Below are 18,491 nucleotides of genomic sequence, written 5' to 3'. Positions count from 1 at the left end.
CTTTGCATGGTTGGCCTCTGTGCTCCATTCCGCACCTACTGCACCCTGAACTGCTTCCAGATTTACCATTGAACTGGCCGTCTTGGGACTTCGAATGAGTTGGATTCACTCTTCTGTCTTCCCACTGTTCTCTATTTTCATATTTCTTATTGAAGTTTCTTTTCTTTACGTAGTGCACCTCCTCTGACTTCATTTTTTCAGACTGGATTTTCGAACTTTCTATACTTTTACACAGATTGATTGCTTTTTCCATGCTCATCTCATCTTCTTCTAATAGTCTCTGTCTCATCGTTTCATCTGCTACCCCACAAGTTATGCAAGTCTTAATCAGACTGTCCTCCAAATTCTCTAGCTCACAATTTTTTGCCTTGTTTATAATATCTGTTATAAATTTGTCTACTGACTCACCTTCTTGTTTTCTGGTGAACAGGCAATACCTTGCATTTGACACGTTGCTTTTTGGCTTGAAATGTGCTTCAAATTTTTTTATTAACAGTTCTAACTTGTCTTTTTCTTCTGTTGAGAACTTAAACGTGTTATATATTTTGAACCCTTCGTCCCCTATTAACTGTAATAGCTGTGCACACTGGGTTATTTCAGGTTTCTTTGTTAATTCTGTAGCTTGTAAGTAGTTTTTGAATCTTTGTATGAAGAATTTCCAATTTTCATACACGTTACCCAACATCTGCATGGAATTTATTGCTGCCTTGAATTCCATTATGCTTCTTATATACGTTTTTCTTCGGTTTGGTTACGGTTTCGGCACCATGTAATTTTATAATGTAACACGTGGTAGGGTTCCTAGGTTAACTTTGGAGGATAGGTTATAATGAAACAACTTGTATCTATCGTGTCTAGATTCAGAATGGTTTTATTTCCGCTTCACTGTCCTTGTCACTGTCACGTCACTCTTACAATATTACCAACTTGAGTGCGTTCCGAATACTACCTATTTGCATACATCACACATACCAGGGTGCGTTGAATATCATCCTCAATATTTTTGATTGGACTCTTTGTATTATCTTGATATTTGATGGCTTTGAGCAACCCCAGAGTTGAACACCATAGGTCCAGATTGGTTTTATTATAGTTTTATACAGGAGCAGTTTATTTTCAATATTGAGTTTTGATTTTCGACCAATAAGCCAGCTCATTTGTCGTATTATTATGTTGATCTGGGTTTTCTTGGCTTGAATGTGCGGCTTCCATCTTAATCTTTTGTCAAGGGTTAGTCCCAAATATTTGACTCGTGTGCTGACTGGTAATTGTGTATCAGTTAGTGTTATTGTTGGACATACATTTCTTCGGTTTGTAAATGTAACTTCGTTTCATTTACTTTCACCTTCCATTTGTTGAGCCATGTTCCCAATTGGTCAAAGTGATTTTGCAGTTGTGCAGACGCGATAGAGGGGTCCTCATTGACAGCGATTATGGTGGTGTCATTAGCGAATGTTGAGATTTGGGTTGTTTCAGTGGTTGGGATATCTGCGGTAAATAATAGGTAAAGGAGTTTTGAGGACACTACCCTGTGGTACGCCTGATTTAATGCGAAAATATGTGGAAGTTGCTGTGTTATATTTTACTTGGAAGTAACGATCTTCAATGTAGGATTTCATGATTAGGTAGTAGGGGGTTGGAAGAATACTTTTGAGTTTGTATAAAAGTCCAGTATGCCGTACTCTATCAAATGCCTTTTGTACATCTAAAAATGCTGTGCACTATTCTTTTTCCTCAATAGCAGTAAGGATTTTCGTTATAATTCTGAGTCTGTTGTGTTGTGGAGTGTCTCTCTTTAAAACCAAACTGGTGTGGGTATTTCTACATCTAGGTTAATGTCATTCTTCAGTCTATCGAGTAGTAGTCTTTCGAAGATCTTAGACATTGTCGGCAACAAGCTGATTGGTCGATAGAATGATGTTTTATTTGGAGGTTTACCCGGTTTGTGTTTCATTATTATTTGCGCAAATTTCCATGTGATTTTGAAATATGTCAGTCTGAGTGCACTATTGTATATTATTGGGACCGTGCAAGTTCGGCACAGCGACCTCTATTTCTACGCTCTGTACTTTTATTCGCACTTTTAATTATATTGGCCAATTATATTAGTCCTGGTTGCTGGATAATTGTCAAGGCCATAGTCCAAAAAAATAATAAGAAGAAAAAATAAGATGAAGGTTATGTTGTGCAAACGTAAACAATTGTATGTAGTAAATAAAATTAGTTATTAAAATGCAGTACTGCAAGCAAAATACAATTAATTAAATTTACCTTTATATAATAATTGCATATCATATCAATATTGTGGAGCAATATATAATTTTTCTGCTTCAATGACAGAAGGTATGAAATATACGTCAATTTGACAATTTCAATTGACAATATGAATTATTTAAGATAGTTGCAATATTTCTACGCGACTCGCGCACGGTCGGTTCTCGTTTCCCTTCCAAGTACTTGCACACCGCGAATAGTTAGCATGACCAATGCTCTTCTCGGAAGATGTTTCAGTATTAATCCTGTTATTAGGTCAAATCCAGGTGCTTTGTGGTTATTGCTTTTTTCTATTTCTTGTTTAACTTTATTAACTGTTATTAGGAGCGTCATAGGGCAAGCACTATCCAGGAAGTCTCTTATTAAGTTTCCATCATCATTATTCTCTACTTAGTGTTCTTTAAAAATACCAGCTAAGTATTCTGCAAATGTTGAAGCTGTTTCCTGGTCTGATCTTTTCCAAGTTCCATCATCTTTCTTAATCGGCGAGTTGTGTTCTGTAGGTCTCTTTAAGTGTTTTGTTGCCTTCCATATTGAGTGATCTTCTTTAGACAAGGTACTAATGAAGTGTTCAAATGTGGCATTGCGTGCTTCATTTAGAGCTGTTTTTAATTGTCTGGTTAGTCGATTATATTCGTGTTTGTCATTAATGTTGCGGCTTCTTTGCCATCAACTATTAGTTGTCGTAATATATTCGGAGTGGTATTTGTGTTTTCTTGCTTTGGATTTGATGGTGTAGCTCGATATGCAGCTTGCTGAATTTGACAGGTGAAGTGGTTTATAGCTTTATCTATGTCATCTTTTTCTTTTAGTCTGATTATAAGATTTATATTCGTGTCAAGCTGGTACTTGAATTCACACCAATTAGTTGTAGGGGAAGTCAACTTGGGTATTTCAGGTCGTTTGATTATGTGGGTGCTGATTGTTGCTATGATTGGTGTTTGGTCAGACGAGAGATTCCAATTTGCTTCTATGTTTGTGTAGTTTTCTGCAATTCCTTTTAGGATGAAGAAGTCGAGTAGATCTGCTAGCCTATTTGTGTCGGACGGCCAGTACGTTGGTTGTCCCGTCGATAAGTAGGTGCAGTTTGTGTTGTTGATGGCATCTAGTAGGCTTCTGCCTTTTGATGTAATGAGTCGTGAACCCCAATTCGTATACTTAGCATTCCAATCACCTCCAACAATGAATTTGTTACCTAGCTTGTTGAATAGTTCTTCGTATTCTTCAGTTGTGATTCTATGTCTAGTTTTATGTCTAGGAGGGCTATATATTGCAGCAATTTCGAAGTTCCAAGGCCTGGCATGAAGTATTGTTGCTTGTAGCTTATCTGTTTTATGTTCCGGCATTTGAAGATGTTGTATATTGTTCCTTATAATTATTGCAGATCCTCCATGGGCTGTTCCATCTGGGTGACTAGTGTGGTAGACTGAGTATCGAGGTATTTTAATCGCGCTTCTTTCTGTGAAATGCGTTTCGGATACAAAGAGGATGTCTATTTTGTTGTCCTCTAGGAATTGGATTACTTCTGCTTTATGGTTTGCTAAACCATTTGCGTTACACTTGGCTATTAGTGGTAAGGATCATGCTGTTTTGATTCATTAGTTGGGTGAACATTGCTTTAAATTCGTTTAAGAATAAGTTCATCTGAGACCCTATGTCAGCTACTTGATTTCCTGCTCTTACTGCTTGGGCATAGGATTGAGTTCCATTCTGTAGTCGGTACTGTGATTGTTGACTCTGATACTGTGAAGTTGGTGCTGGGTTAACATTTTGATGTTGGTTCTGATTATTATGGGTTGACTGATTTCCGCGTCGTCGATTATTTCTTACATTTTGCAACATTTTACAAGTCCTTGTAAATTACGCAGCCTTTATAGTTTGCAGTGTGTTCTCCGTTACACAGGGCACATTTTGCTGGTGTATTTCTGGGGTTTGTACATTCTGGCGTTTTGTACATTCTGGCGTTGGATGACTTCCTCCACATTTCACGCATGCGTAAGGTCTTGTACAATACGCTTTTGTGTGTCCATAACGTTGACAGCGCTGACACTGTGTGATATTTTTCTTTCTGTGAGGAGGTTCAAAGCTGACTTTCATATTGCCGATATAATCCAGTGTATAAATGTGTTTGTTGTTTTCTTTCGGATCTAGGTCCACATAGAACATTGACAGTGGTGACTTATTGACTCTGTGTAAGACGTTAATGATATTACGGACAGTATGCCCCGATTTAGCTAGTTCACTTTTTATTTCTTCAACTGGCATCGTGTGGTGTAAATTTCTTATAACTACCCTATAAGCTCTATCTTGTTTTGCTTGGTATGTGTGGTGAACTATTTTGCTGCTATTTAAATGCTGTATAAGTTTTCTATATAACTCAATAGTTTTGGTGTTTATTTTTATTGTGTCATTAGGGAGAGCTTTCGACTGGTAGTCTTCTGATTTAATGACTGTTGATAGGTTTTCAGTAATTTTTTTGATATCATTTACCCCATAGATAAATATAGGTGGAGGTTTATTAGGTGTTACTGGTGTGTTATTACTATCGGTTAAGTTTTCTAATGGTTCAAATCTGTTGTTTGTACTCACTTGCATTGTTGTGTTATCATCTTTGGTGTTTGCTTTCCCTTTTTTTGTAATTTTTGTGACTGTTTGCCAATTGTGAACGTTTTCTATGGTTTCGTCGCTTGATTTGTTTCGTCGCCATGACAACTTCCTCTTCACTGATAATGTATTGGGAAGCATTTGATGTATTTGGTTGATCCATTGGAGGGGCAGGGAGGTTTAGGTTATATTGGTGATTATTGTTTGGGAATAGAGTAGGCGGGATATATTGGTTTGTTATCTGTTGGCTGCTCGGGAATCCATAGAATGGGGGCTATATTACTGGAGGTTATTGAGGCTGTGTATATATTTGGGGCACATTATACAACCCCCCATTTGGCACTTGATTTTGGTGGTTCATTTCCTTAATATAGTACACCACTGAGTTCAAAATTAATCACATAGTCATTTAGAATTAATCACTTAAATCACTTAATCACTTAAATCGTTCCTAGTCCCGGCCGATAGCCGAGACCGGCACAAAAACTTGGAACTTGGATCTACGTCTCTTTCGCAATGACTTATTATTATTCCGTGAATAATGTGAAGAATAATTTTCAATGTGTGGCTTATCAAACTAATTAATGTGTATTCATCGTATCTTTTTACCCGCTGTTTCTTCATAAGTTACTATAACTTCGGCCATTCCGCAGCTATTTCACCAGTGATATATATCGTTGCCGCCTACGAAAAGTATAACTACAAAAAATGCCGTTAAGAGTAGAACTTTCAACGAACGCCGCAAAAAAATTTATTTTCGATTATATGAGATTGTGAAGATTATAACACACTGCAAACACTACTTGATAGTGTCGTTGAGAGTTGTAGCGAGCCAGGTCTGGATCTGAACATACGGAAAGCCAAAATACTCGTAACAAGTAAACAGCAGCATATAAAACCGTCTATACAGGGTGTCCCGAAAAGATTGGTCATAAATTATACCACAGATTCTGGGGTCAAAAATATGTTGATTGAACCTCACTTACCTATATACAATAGTGCACACAAAAAAAGTTACAGCCATTTGAAGTTACAAAATGAAAATCGATTTTTTTTTCATATATCGAAAACTCTCAGAGATTTTTTATTGAAAATGGACATGTGGCATTTTTACGGCAGCAACATCTTAAAAAAAAATTAAGTAAAATTCGTGCACCCCATACAAATTTTATGGGGGTTTTGTTCCCTTAAACCCCCCCAAACTTTTGTGTACGTTCCAATTAAATTATTATTGTGGCACCATTAGTTAAACACATTTTTTAAAAACTTTTTTGCCTCTTATTACTTTTTCGATAAGCCAGTGTTTATCGAGATATTTTGAATATTTGTCGAATCCACCACATATTTGTATATGGTTAAGTACGGTTATAGAGACCTGTTAATAATCTGAAAATTTATTTATAATTTACATTTTTAGGTATATTTTGAAAAAGAAGCTACTTCTCGATAAAAGGTGACTTATGAACAAAAGATTAAGAGGCAAAAGTTTTAAAAACACTATGTTTAACTAATGGTACCACAATAATAGTTTAATTGGACCGTACACAAACATTTGGGGGGTTTAAAGGAACAAAACCCCCATAAAATTTTTACGTAAATATATTGAAAAAGAAGCCGCATCTCAATAAAAACTGGCTTATCGAAAAAATACTAAGAGGCAAAAAAGGTTTAAAAACGTTGTGTTTAACTAATGGTACCACAATAATGAATTAATTGGAACGTACACAAAAGTTTGGGGGGGTTTAAGGGAACAAAATCCCCATAAATTTTTTATGGGGTGGACAAATTTCACTATAATTTTGTTTTAAGATGTTCCTGCCATAAGAATCATACATGTCCATTTTCAATAAAAAATCTAATAGTTTTCGACATATTGAAAAAAATCGATTTTCATTTTGTAACTTCAAAGGGCTGTAACTTTTTTTGTGAGCACATTTGTACTAAGGTAAGTTAGGTTCAATCGAACTATTTTTGACCCCAGAATGTGTGGTATAATTTATGACCAATCTTTTAGGGACACCCTGTATATGTAAATAATACCAAACTTGAGCAAGTTGATAAAATCGTGTACCTTGGACAGCAACTAAATTGTAACGCAGAAAGTCACTGCGAAATTAGATCTAGGATAGAGCAGGCTAGAGCCGCTTTTAGAAGGATGTCCAAGGTCTTATGTAACAGAGACCTAAAATCGGCATTGAGAATCCGCCTACTTCGCTGCTATGTGTTCTCGGTCTTACTTTATGGTGTCGAGTCCTGGACTGTAAATAAAATCGATCTAAATCGCCTTGAGGCTTTCGAAATGTGGTGCTATAGAAGCATTTTAAAAGTTTCCTGGGTGGAGAAGATTCGAAACTCCACAATACTAGAACGTCTCAGCGAGACTACTGAGATCATAAAAAGCATCAAGCAGAGAAAGCTGGAGTACTTCGGACATGTAATGAGAGGTCCCAAATATAGGTTGCTACAAAATATTATGCAAGGAAAAATAGCAGGCAAACGCAGTCCAGGACGAAGAAGAACCTCATGGTTGAAGAACTTGCGAGATTGGTATGGGGTTGATACAAGCATGCTATTCAGGGTGGCAGTGAATAAAATTAAGATAGCTATGATGGTAACCAACGTTCTGAAAGGACATGGTACATGAAGAAGAAGAAGAAGAAGAAGAAGAAGATTATAATCCCTAATAAAGTGTTAGCGAAAAAATTTATTTTTTGATGAGTATCAGCAAAAAACATCATTTCTGTTTGTGGGTCCACGAAAATTATAATTAGTAAAAAGTTCTCAGACATAATTGTTTTCGTCGACAAAAACAGAAAGGGAAATAATTGTTTTCGTCGGCATCTATTATGAACTAAATCCTTTCATTGTAAATGTTTTGGGAGTTATAATCTTCGCGGACGCGCATATAAAAAATATGTTACCGGTAAAGTTAAACAGGTAATCCTAGGATTACCCGGGTAAAGTATGAAGTATCTGCTAGGTTTTGGTAAAATAAATGCAAATGCAAAGCTGCTGAAAATATTTGTAACTCCAAATGCCACAGCAGCTTGTCTTGTTTTAACAAATAAATTATAAATTTCATTTCTGCAGTATTTATAGTTTTACTTTCCTTACTTTTGTAAAATGCGTTATTTTCTTAAATTAAGATATCTTTCAAAAAGTTACAGTCTTGCCATTACTAGGATAACGAATTAAGCATTTAACCACAAGCCCGCAAGTAGAATGTGTTTTACCCGAGTAAAGCCCGAAATTTGAATTATTTAAATTGCTGGGACACTAGAATCTAATATATACACTAGATATGATACGTTGTTGTGGGAAACCATATATAGTTTAGTTTCACGATTAGTATATTGTTTTAAGAAGTTGTCAAATAAATTAATAAGAAAAGTCACACTTTCACGTTTCTCTCTCGGCATAAAATATAAATAAAACACACAAGAAATTACATTATTGGCATCCCTGGTTAATTGAAAAACATGCAGAACCTAAAGCTAGAGAGGGAAACAATAAAAGGATCCCTGAAAAAAGTTTTTAGAGATATTGAAGAGGTGAATCCCAGTGACGAGAAAAGACTCCTGCAACAAGTTGATGATAAAGCAGAGCGAGTATTTCTTCTAGACAACAGCATAAAAGACATTCTATTTGCAGAAGAAACCAGCACGGAAACTATTAGCAAGGAATTAAATGATGAAGAGAACTTTCGTGACGAGGTAGGAAAATTTAGAATAGAATGTGAATACTTGATCAAAAATTTAAAAACTTTGAAAGATCAAGAAAATAAAGGTACAAAAAATGAAAAACCTGTCAAAAATTTACATCTGCCAAAACTTGAAATAAAGAAATATGATGGAAATGTCAAAAATTGGATAAATTTTTGGGGCCAGTTTAGAAAAATCGATGAAGACGCAGACCTTCCAAACGAAGACAAGTTCCAATACCTGATCCAATCAACAGAAGATGGCACGCCAGCCAGAAGCCTTGTCGAAAGCTTCCCACCTTCCGCTGAAAATTATAAAATAGCCATTGACCAACTGAAAAATAGATTCGCAAGGGACGAAATTTTAATTGAGGTATACGTTAGGGAGTTATTAAATTTAATTCTAAATCAACAAACCTCAAAGGAGGACCCAGGTATGGCTTTATCTACTTTGTATGATAGGTTGGAGACTCAGCTTAGGGCTTTGGGAACACTAGGTGTTACTAGCGACAAGTATGCAGCGATGCTTTTGCCACTTGTTGAATCCGCGCTACCTTATGAGTTGCTTAAAATTTGGGAAAGAAATAGGGCTTCTAATAATTTAAAATTTAATAATGAGTTGCAGGGTCTACTAGAGTTCCTGAAAACAGAAGTGGAGGCCGAAGAGCGTGTAAAACTTGCTCAGTCTAGTTTCACAATTCCAAAAAGTATTGACGATAAGTATACTGTAGAAACCTTACATACAGAGAGTTTAAAAACCAAGGGTAAGCAAAAGTTTTCTTGTATTTTTTGCGAAAGCAATACACATGCCAGTCAGGACTGCATTAAAGCTCAGAAAATGACTTTAGAGCAGAAAAAAATCCATTATAAGTAAAAAACGGAGTTGTTTTTCATGTTTAAAGCAGTTTCACAATTTTCGGACATGCAAAACAACTGTCAAATGTATAAAATGCGCTCGCAAGCATTTTACATTAATGTGTCCTGATTTGCATGAAAAAGAAAACAAAAATAGAGATTTGCAAAAATCAGAATCTTTAGAAAATACATTAACAACTGTCGCTTCTGAAACTTTACTGCAAACGATCAATGTTAGGGTTATTTCTGATAATAAAAGGTCAATGACAGTAAGGGCACTGCTAGATTCGGGTTTGCAACGTTCCTATATAACTACAAAATGCGCGGAAGATTTAGGGTTAACTAAAATTGGACAAGAAAATATAGTTCAAGGTGTTTTTGGTGGGTTGCAGGGAGCTCCAAAGATTCATCGTTTGTTTAAGGCAGGTATAGAAAATTTAGAAAATTCATTCAGCATCGGGTTATCTTTACTGGAGCAATCTAAAATTTGCAATTACGTTCCAAAACTAATTGACCAAAAGGTGCTAGATTTATTAAAAGATAAAAATATTTATATAAATGATTCTGCTTCTAAAAAATTAAAGGTTAATTTACTAATAGGGGCAGACATGTTTGGTCAAATCATAACGGGAAACTTGGTAAATGTAAATGATTCTTTAGTAGCTTTGGAAACAAAGTTTGGTTGGACCGTTATGGGGACACAAAAAAGTAATAATAAAATAAACACGTTTGTTTCAACTTATTTTACTGACTCATTGAGTACTTTATGGAGTTTAGATGTTCTGGGTATAAAAGATCCAGCAGAGACGAAATGTCGAGAAGAGTTAGACATTCGCACATTAGAAAAATTTAAAGAAAGCACTGTGGTAAATAGTGAAAATAGATATGAAATTTGTTTACCATGGGCAGAAGGTTATCCGGCTATAACCTCTAATTTTAATTTAGCTGAAAAGCGACTTTTTTCTACCACAAAACGGTTAATTTCTCTGAACAAGCTTACAGAGTATGACAATATATTTCAAGATTGGGAAAATACAGGAATCATTGAAGAAGTAGAAGAAGAGCCGTTGGAAAAGAATACGCACTACTTGGCACATCACGCAGTTGTCAAAGAGTCCAGTTTAACTACGAAGATCCGACCAGTGTTTGATGCATCAGCTAAAGATGGTAACGGTAATTCTCTTAATGATTTACTGGAAAAGGGTCCAAATCTAATTGAGCTAATAATACCTTTAATTTTAAAGTTCAGGTTACATAAAATTGGGGTAACGTCAGACATAGCGAAGGCATTTTTGCAGATAAGCATTTCAGAGAAAGATAGGGATTTTTTACGATTTTTGTGGTGGAAAAACTATGAAAAAAGAGAAATAAAAATATTTAGACATTGTAGAGTAGTTTTTGGGCTAAAGCCAAGTCCGTTTCTTTTAGCAGCAACAGTTAATTTGCATTTAGAAAAGGAAAAATCATACACAGAAACAGCTAATCAACTTTTTAACGCATTTTACGTAGACAATTGTGTTTTTAGCGTTAGGAATGAAACAGAACTTAAAAAATTTATTGATGAGTCAACAGAAATTCTAAAGAATGCAAAATTTGATATTAGAGGGTGGACTTTTAATGAAAATAACGATACGTATGTTTCTAGCGTCAATGAAAAATTAGAAATAGTATATTGTGCAACAAGTGCAGAAAGGTACTAATTTCTCACGAGTTTGAAAAGTTGCGGTACGAGCGCAAGCGAGTGCCGCAATTCAAACGAGTGAGAAATTACCTTTCTGCACGTGTTTCACACTATACTTTTTCTACAAGCACAGTTTTTCCTAAAAATAAAAATCACAATTTCCAAACGACGATTAATTATAATAGGTACCTATGTGATAAATTTTAAACTGTATTTAATTAATACCTACTAATCAATTTAAATTCCTTATACCTAAATAAATTGCACAGAAATCAGTAAAAAATTAATGCACTGCCTTAGTTTGTTTAAATATAAACAATTATTACACATTATTGACATTATATATTTATGCAGTCACGGATTTACACAAAACCTACTTCATTCGACGTCTCTTGCACAGGTTGCTAAATCCTTATTGGTTATTTGATAATTATAAAATGTTTAATAAGAATAAAATTGTAAAATAAAACAGTTGTAACATCCATAATTTAGTTTCTATGCTATAGTTAAATATAATAATTGTCTTATAGGTTATATATTTGTCTAAAGTTTAACCACGGATGTAAACAGAATATAAAGTTACTCAGAATGCGGTAGTCCACGGATGTAAACAGAATATAACGTTACTCAGAATGAGGTAGTCAACTGTGCAGAAAAGAACTTTGCGGCACAGAAACGTCACTTTGCGGCACAGAAACGTCACTTTTCTGCACACTAATGTCAAATATCTTATACTGTGAGAAAATATCAAGTTTGCTAACATAAAACCGTGCAGAAAAGTGCACTTTGAATAGTGGTTGTAGAAAAATAAGGTTATCTCTATTTTGGGTATACAGTGGAATTACCAAACTGACACTTTAGCGTGTGATATAAAAAATTTAGACAGTGTTCCGGACAGACGAGATTCCTAGAACAAAAAGAGGCATTTTATCTGCAACTCAGAGAGTTTTCGATCCTATTGGTTTCACTGCTCCATTTACGTTAATACCGAAAATCTTATTGCAAGCGACTTGGAGCTTGAAATTGACGTGGGATCAAAAATTACCTGACGATATCAAAAAACGTTTCGAAATTTGGTTAAAAAGTGTTAAGTGTCTCAATTTTTGTAACATACATAGATATTTAGCATATCCAGAAGAAGAGAACCTAATAATAAATAAAACTCTTCACGTTTTCGTTGACGCTAGTAAATACTCTTATGCCGCTTGCGTTTTTATTAGGCTAGAATTTCAAAATTCTATTTCAATTAAACTTTTGTTAGCAAAATCACGTTTAAGTCCAGTTAAAACGATTACTCTCCCTAGGTTAGAATTAATGGCTGCTGTGATAGGTGTTAGGTTATTAGAAACTGTTAAATAAGTAACAGACTTTACAGAGCTTAAAACGTACTACTGGAGTGATTCGATGGTTGTCTTAACCTGGATTAAAACAAAGGGTCTTTGGAATACTTTTGTAGGAAACCGGGTAAAAGAGATTAAAAAATATTCTGCAGTAGATCAGTGGCGCCACGTGCCAGGTGATATGAATATTGCAGACGTTTTATCACGAGGATGTAGCGGGAAACAACTTTTGGAAAAACAATGGTGGAAGGGCCCTCAATGGCTCAAAGAACCAGAAAATATGTGGCCAAAAGGAGAAGTAAGCGCTACAGAAGAAGAAGCAATGAAAGAATGTATGAAATTAGTTAATACTAATCTAGCAGAAAATTCGGAAGAATTTTGTCAAAAGTTAAATTATTTTGGAAAGTTTTCAAAAGTACGGAGATTAGTAGGATGGATTCTTAGATTTTACCACAATGTTAGGAACAAAAGAAGAACATGTGTAGAAGCTAAGACAAGCAACAAATTTGATTACTTAAATGCTCAAGAACTAGAAAGAGCTGAAACATGCATAATAAAATTTGCACAAACTCAAAATTTAACAGAAAATATAAAGGGATTGAGGAAGTTCGAAATATTTGAAGACAAAAATGGAATTTTAAGGTTAAAAACCAGACTTGCATATGGCGATTTTTCACAAGAATTTAAGTACCCAATAATTCTTCCAAGCAAAAATACAATAGTAAGAAAACTTTTAGTTGAAGAACATGAAAAAAGTTGTCATGCTGGTCCGAAAATACTTTTAGGAATAATCAGAGAAAATTTTTGGTTAATAAAAGCCAGGAAAACTATAAACTCTGTAATTTACTCATGCGTTACATGTAAAAAGTTAAACGGTAAACAAATTGAAACACCTTTTGCTCCTTTACCTGCTAATAGAATAAACGATGCTGGGGTTTTTGAGATTGTAGGTATAGATTTAGCAGGGCCCTTATATTTAAAGGGAGGTGAAAAAACGTGGATAGTTTTATTTACGTGTGCAGTATACAGAGCGCTTCATTTGGAACTGGTGAAATCTCTCTCTACTGAAGCATTTTTATACGCTCTTCGTCGCTTTATTAGTAGAAGGGGGAGGCCTAAAATCATATATTCGGACAATGGGACAAATTTTCGTGGAAGTGACAATATTTTTGGAAAGTTAAATTGGGTAGAAATAGAGCAATTTTCAGGTACAAGACGAATAAAATGGATTTTTAATCCACCCTCCGCTTCTTGGTGGGGCGGGTGGTGGGAGAGGTTAGTAAGAGTAGTAAAAGAACTTTTACGCCGACAACTAGGGAAAGCATCGTTGCATTATGTAGAGTTGTACACAGTGTTATGCGACATAGAGTCGGTGATAAATCAAAGACCACTTACCTATGTTTCTGAAGTCGATGAGTTTGAGGTTTTAACCCCATCAAGTTTTTTAAAGCCATTACAGGGTAATTCCGATGAGGTTGTTGATTTAGACATCGTGGATTCAGAATTTTTTAAAGGTAGGTTTCGTCATATTCAAAATTTAAGGCAAATGTTACGCGACAGATTTAGGAAAGAATACCTTGCGGAACTAGTAAATTATCTAGTGAAGGTTGGTGATGTTGTAATGGTTGGTTCCGACAACGTCAAAAGAATAAACTGGCCCATGGGCAAAATCATTGAAGTATATTCTGGGCAAGATGGCATCCAAAGGGTCGCAAAAGTAAAGACAAAAAATGGTGTATTGGTTCGTCCATGTCTACGACTATATAGAGTTGAACTACCTATCAATGATATTCAAGAAAATTTAAGAAAAGACAAAGAAGAATCAACAGAACAAGATAAGTCAGAAAAGGGTAAAAAGTCAAGGTATGGAAGAACATTGAAGACTCCACATAGATTCACTGCCGCCTGATTCCTGGGTCCGGAGAATGTTGGGACACTAGAATCTAATATATACACTAGATATGATACGTTGTTGTGGGAAACCATATATAGTTTAGTTTCACGATTAGTATATTGTTTTAAGAAGTTGTCAAATAAATTAATAAGAAAAGTCACACTTTCACGTTTCTCTCTCGGCATAAAATATAAATAAAACACACAAGAAATTACATAAATTATATTTCAGACTTACTATCGGATATTACCGATACCTCGCGAGTATTTCGTACTTTACCAGGATAATCCTAGGATTACCCGTTTACCTAACTTTACCCGTAACATATACATAAAAAAGATAAACTAGAGCACTGATGTGCTATAATTAAACAAACTTAGGCCTATATTTATGTTAAAGTAAAAAGGCTTAATACAAAATCATTCAGTACAATGAGTGGTCATAATAATTTGGTAATTTAAAAACACATTTAATTTGGCGTTTCGATTTTCACTTCATATTCGTCATGTCATTTATTTCATATTCTTTTCAATACATCATTATTTCCCAGAAAAAGTTTCGAAGTGGAAATTGAAACTTCATATTAAATGTATTTTCAGTTGAAATTATAGTCAATTCCCATTAAATATTGTCATTATCATTAACCTTATTTTTTTATTCTACCAAGTGGCAAGGAACTATCCTTAAGGCCATGGGTACATAATTCGCAAATATTTTACGGCTATCGCTACTTTTTCTGTCTTTACACAGAAAATTACGTGTAGTAAAATTCACACTGGTATGAATACGTAAACATTACTAGAATGTCATTCTACTTAAAAATGTCATCTTTAAAAAGAGATGGCTTTTGAATGTTCTTGGATAACTGTTATTTGTATAATTGCAAATTATTAATTCAGTTAATAAATGTTTATTATTTCATTCATAGGAGATTCTGACCAATAGAAAGCTACAGAAATTTAAATTAAATTGATAATTTTTGATAATTTCCCGTCGTCAAGTATATTACGTCAGATGCCCTTCGTTGCTACGAAAAAATACATTCAGTGACATTAATGACAATTAATGTTTTAAAAATTATAAAAGTAATGACTTTCAACCGTGAAATATTTATAACAGCTGTGTGTTTAATTGTACTAATTTGTACTTACATAAATAAATTACAATAAAATTTTGGTTTTGAACAGCTTTATTCATGAAATAATCGCAACAAATTGCACTCGATCTCTAAAATTAATATAGAATTTTTGCCCTCGTGACACTTTGAAATAATTTCACTCGCCTTCGGCTCGTGAAATTAAAACTGTCAAAGTGACACTCGGGAAAAGTTCAATAATTTTAGAGCTCTTCTGCAATTACTACTGATAATTTTTTCACTAACTATGTATTCAGTGATTCTAATAATTTATATGTACAACAAAAACTAATCTCAATCGAGAAAAGAGGAAAAGTGTTAAAGTGATTTTTTAATAATATAATGTTACTATGGAACGCTTACAATTTTGAACATCTTTAACAACAAAATACTTGGATCACAGAATATATTATCCTGATGTATTCTCTGTTTGGATCTGCCACAAATAATACACAATAAAATAACTTTTTATTAAGTTCACGTCTTAAATCAATTATTTGTCAAAATACACTATTATATTAATATTATTTAATCAACAACTCAAAATATTCCCGATTCCATGCCAAATATTTAAAATTGTTACTGATTGTCAATGTCTGACTGACAATATGCTGACAATATTCTATTCGACTGAGTGCGTTGTAAGACAAAGATAGATTTGGAAAATGTTACCACGGACATGGTGTCCATTTTTTTTTCGAATACCGAAAAAACTAATATATACTTTTAAAAAATTTAAATGCAGAATGAAAGACTAAATTATTACCCAGAGCCGAAAGTCCCTTAGAATAAAAAAGAATGTGTGTGTACTTTGTACGCACGTAAGAAGATATTCTTCTATTATATAATAGGTAATTTAAACGAAGTAAATATACTTAAAAGGTTATTTGTATTTTATTTAAAAATCAAACAAACTTTCTTATCTACCACTTTCAAAAAATTTTTATTAAAACAACCAAAAATAAAAAAAAAATATGTATCGCCCAGGAATCGATCCCGCAACCTTCCAATCTCAGTTAGCACTGAGTTGCGGCGTTAGCCGCATTTCCCACTGCTCCAGCGAGGCCGTAGAAATAGACATGCAAGTTTCGGATATAATTACACAACACGGCGACACATAGTGTAAAAATGTTATGCTTACATAATATTTTACTAATCCAAAAACACAAGAATTATAATAAATAATACATTTCCTAAAAACACTAATATATTCTTTTAATGACTTATTTGCACGGTTACAGATACATACATACCTATTTTGAAAGATTAACAATGAACTTCATACTGTCAGAACTACATACTGTCAGTGTGCGCAGGCGCGTGGAAATGTACAATTTTACCCTCAATCGATTCGTCGCTAAAGAAGAATATCTTCAATAAAAAGTTTATTTTGAATGAGATATTTGAAATTAAAAATTACACTAAATTTTCTCTTAGTTTTTCACTTCTGTAACTTATTAAAATAAACATTATGGAAGTTCTCAGGGACTTTCGGCCCTCACTAATAACGTAATCTTTCATTCTGCGTTTAAATTTTTCAAAAGTACTTATTAGTTTTCTCAGAATTCGAAAAAATGAATCCCCATTTGAATAGCATTGCAACCGAAAATACGTACCCATCCTCTTAACGTAAAACTCACGAAGAAAGCATTTCAGCATATTTATACAACTCTCCTGCTTTATATTGACTTGATATAGACAATGATCTTGGAAATGGCTCATTCTTAATCTATACATTCGTCACTCCTTCAACCATTGGCAAAGTTTTAAGGGTTATTAAAATTACGAAATGTTGTAAACACACAAAGGAATTTCAAAAAGCTGATAAATCAAGATTTAAAGCAAATCATTTTAGTCAGATCATGTTTACAGTAATCTTTATCTTTTAATATTATTTTGAAACGTATGTAGATGTTGATGTACTCTAATTCTTTTTTTAGGTTACGAGCAGACGCAGTGCCATTACAATGTCTGGATACATTTACATGGATTTTTGCTTATTAAGGAGAGCTTACAAACATCTCATGATTATAACGATCTCACGAGTTTGATTTTCAGCTTGTCACAAAAGTTGTTCTGTCGAAGATGCAATTTTAAGCTTGCCCTTTTTTATCGGATCGACACTGATGAATATACAATAAAAAGACAAGATTACAGAATTAAAAAACAGAAATAGTCTCTTGTGTTTCGAAAAAAAAAAGAAGCATTGGCGAATAGTATTCAAAATCTTGATCTATTCTATAAATGTAGTAATGTACCCCCTAAAGTATTGTTAATATTAAATATTGTGTATGTTGTTTTTGTATTATTTTTTATGCACAGTTTCAGGTTGATCAAGTTTTGTTCAAAACGTTCACGAAGCTGATATCTTACAAAGTTTTTTTTACAATATTACGTTAGTATCTGCTTTATGTTTAACAAATCGAATGATAAGTATACAGTAAGGAGTATAGAAATAAGTGAAATTCAAACAACACTGCCACTACCCTGAAAAGATATTTATTGAATTTTTGTGACGTGAAAAATGATAGATCAACATCAAGGATTTTCAACACCCAGGACGACGTTTTTGCATATATATTTATTTATAATAATCATTAGCTTAGCATTGACTTCACATTTGAAAAGTCGATTTATGATTATTATAAAACAAAAAATTGGAATTGTATCAAAAAGAATATTCTACAAGCAGATTGTTTCTAATTTGTCGATATATGCCTACATTATAGAAAAAATATGGTGAGCAACTTGGACAGTCCATAGCAAACCAGCTTTTGAACTGAGTAGAGGGCTGCTTGCTATGGAACTCCTAAGGACCTCATTGTTTTCTTTATATGAGTCGCTCAGAAGCAGAGTGGCCTAAGTGTAAAATTGATGTTTTGAGATATCGGCAAATAAAGAATTGAGCTAAAAATGAAACCAGTTTTTTTTATTAAACAGTATTATTTTATTCACTTACACAAACATTTCTGGAACCTAATACATTATATGAGTCGAATGCGCAAAAA

The 18,491-nt window shown here is 34.0% G+C and overlaps 1 protein-coding gene across 1 annotated transcript; it reads left to right on the top strand.

Annotated features, from left to right (window-relative positions):
- Window positions 1-234: 234 nt before the first annotated feature.
- LOC126892862 (uncharacterized) lies at window positions 235-17,780 on the top strand. Its single transcript, XM_050662672.1, has 2 exons — window positions 235-9,342; window positions 17,424-17,780. The coding sequence occupies exons 1-2, from the start codon at window positions 8,358-8,360 to the stop codon at window positions 17,657-17,659; spliced, it is 1,221 nt and encodes a 406-aa protein (XP_050518629.1). The 5' UTR covers window positions 235-8,357; the 3' UTR covers window positions 17,660-17,780.
- The last annotated feature ends 711 nt before the right edge of the window (window positions 17,781-18,491 follow it).

Source organism: Diabrotica virgifera, chromosome 9 (genome assembly GCF_917563875.1).
Source record: "Diabrotica virgifera virgifera chromosome 9, PGI_DIABVI_V3a".
Taxonomy (NCBI): Eukaryota; Metazoa; Arthropoda; class Insecta; order Coleoptera; family Chrysomelidae; genus Diabrotica; species Diabrotica virgifera.
The sequence above is the reverse complement of the archived record's forward strand: the minus strand, read 5'-3'. Positions and strand labels throughout refer to the sequence as shown.

Coding starts and splice junctions, on each gene's coding strand:
- LOC126892862 (XM_050662672.1), top strand. CDS start 8,358: ATGCAGAACCTAAAGCTAGAGAGGGAAACAATAAAAGGATCCCTGAAA. Junction 9,343..17,423: donor AGAGAGTTTAAAAACCAAGG/GTAAGCAAAAGT, acceptor TTCTTTTTTTAG/GTTACGAGCAGACGCAGTGC.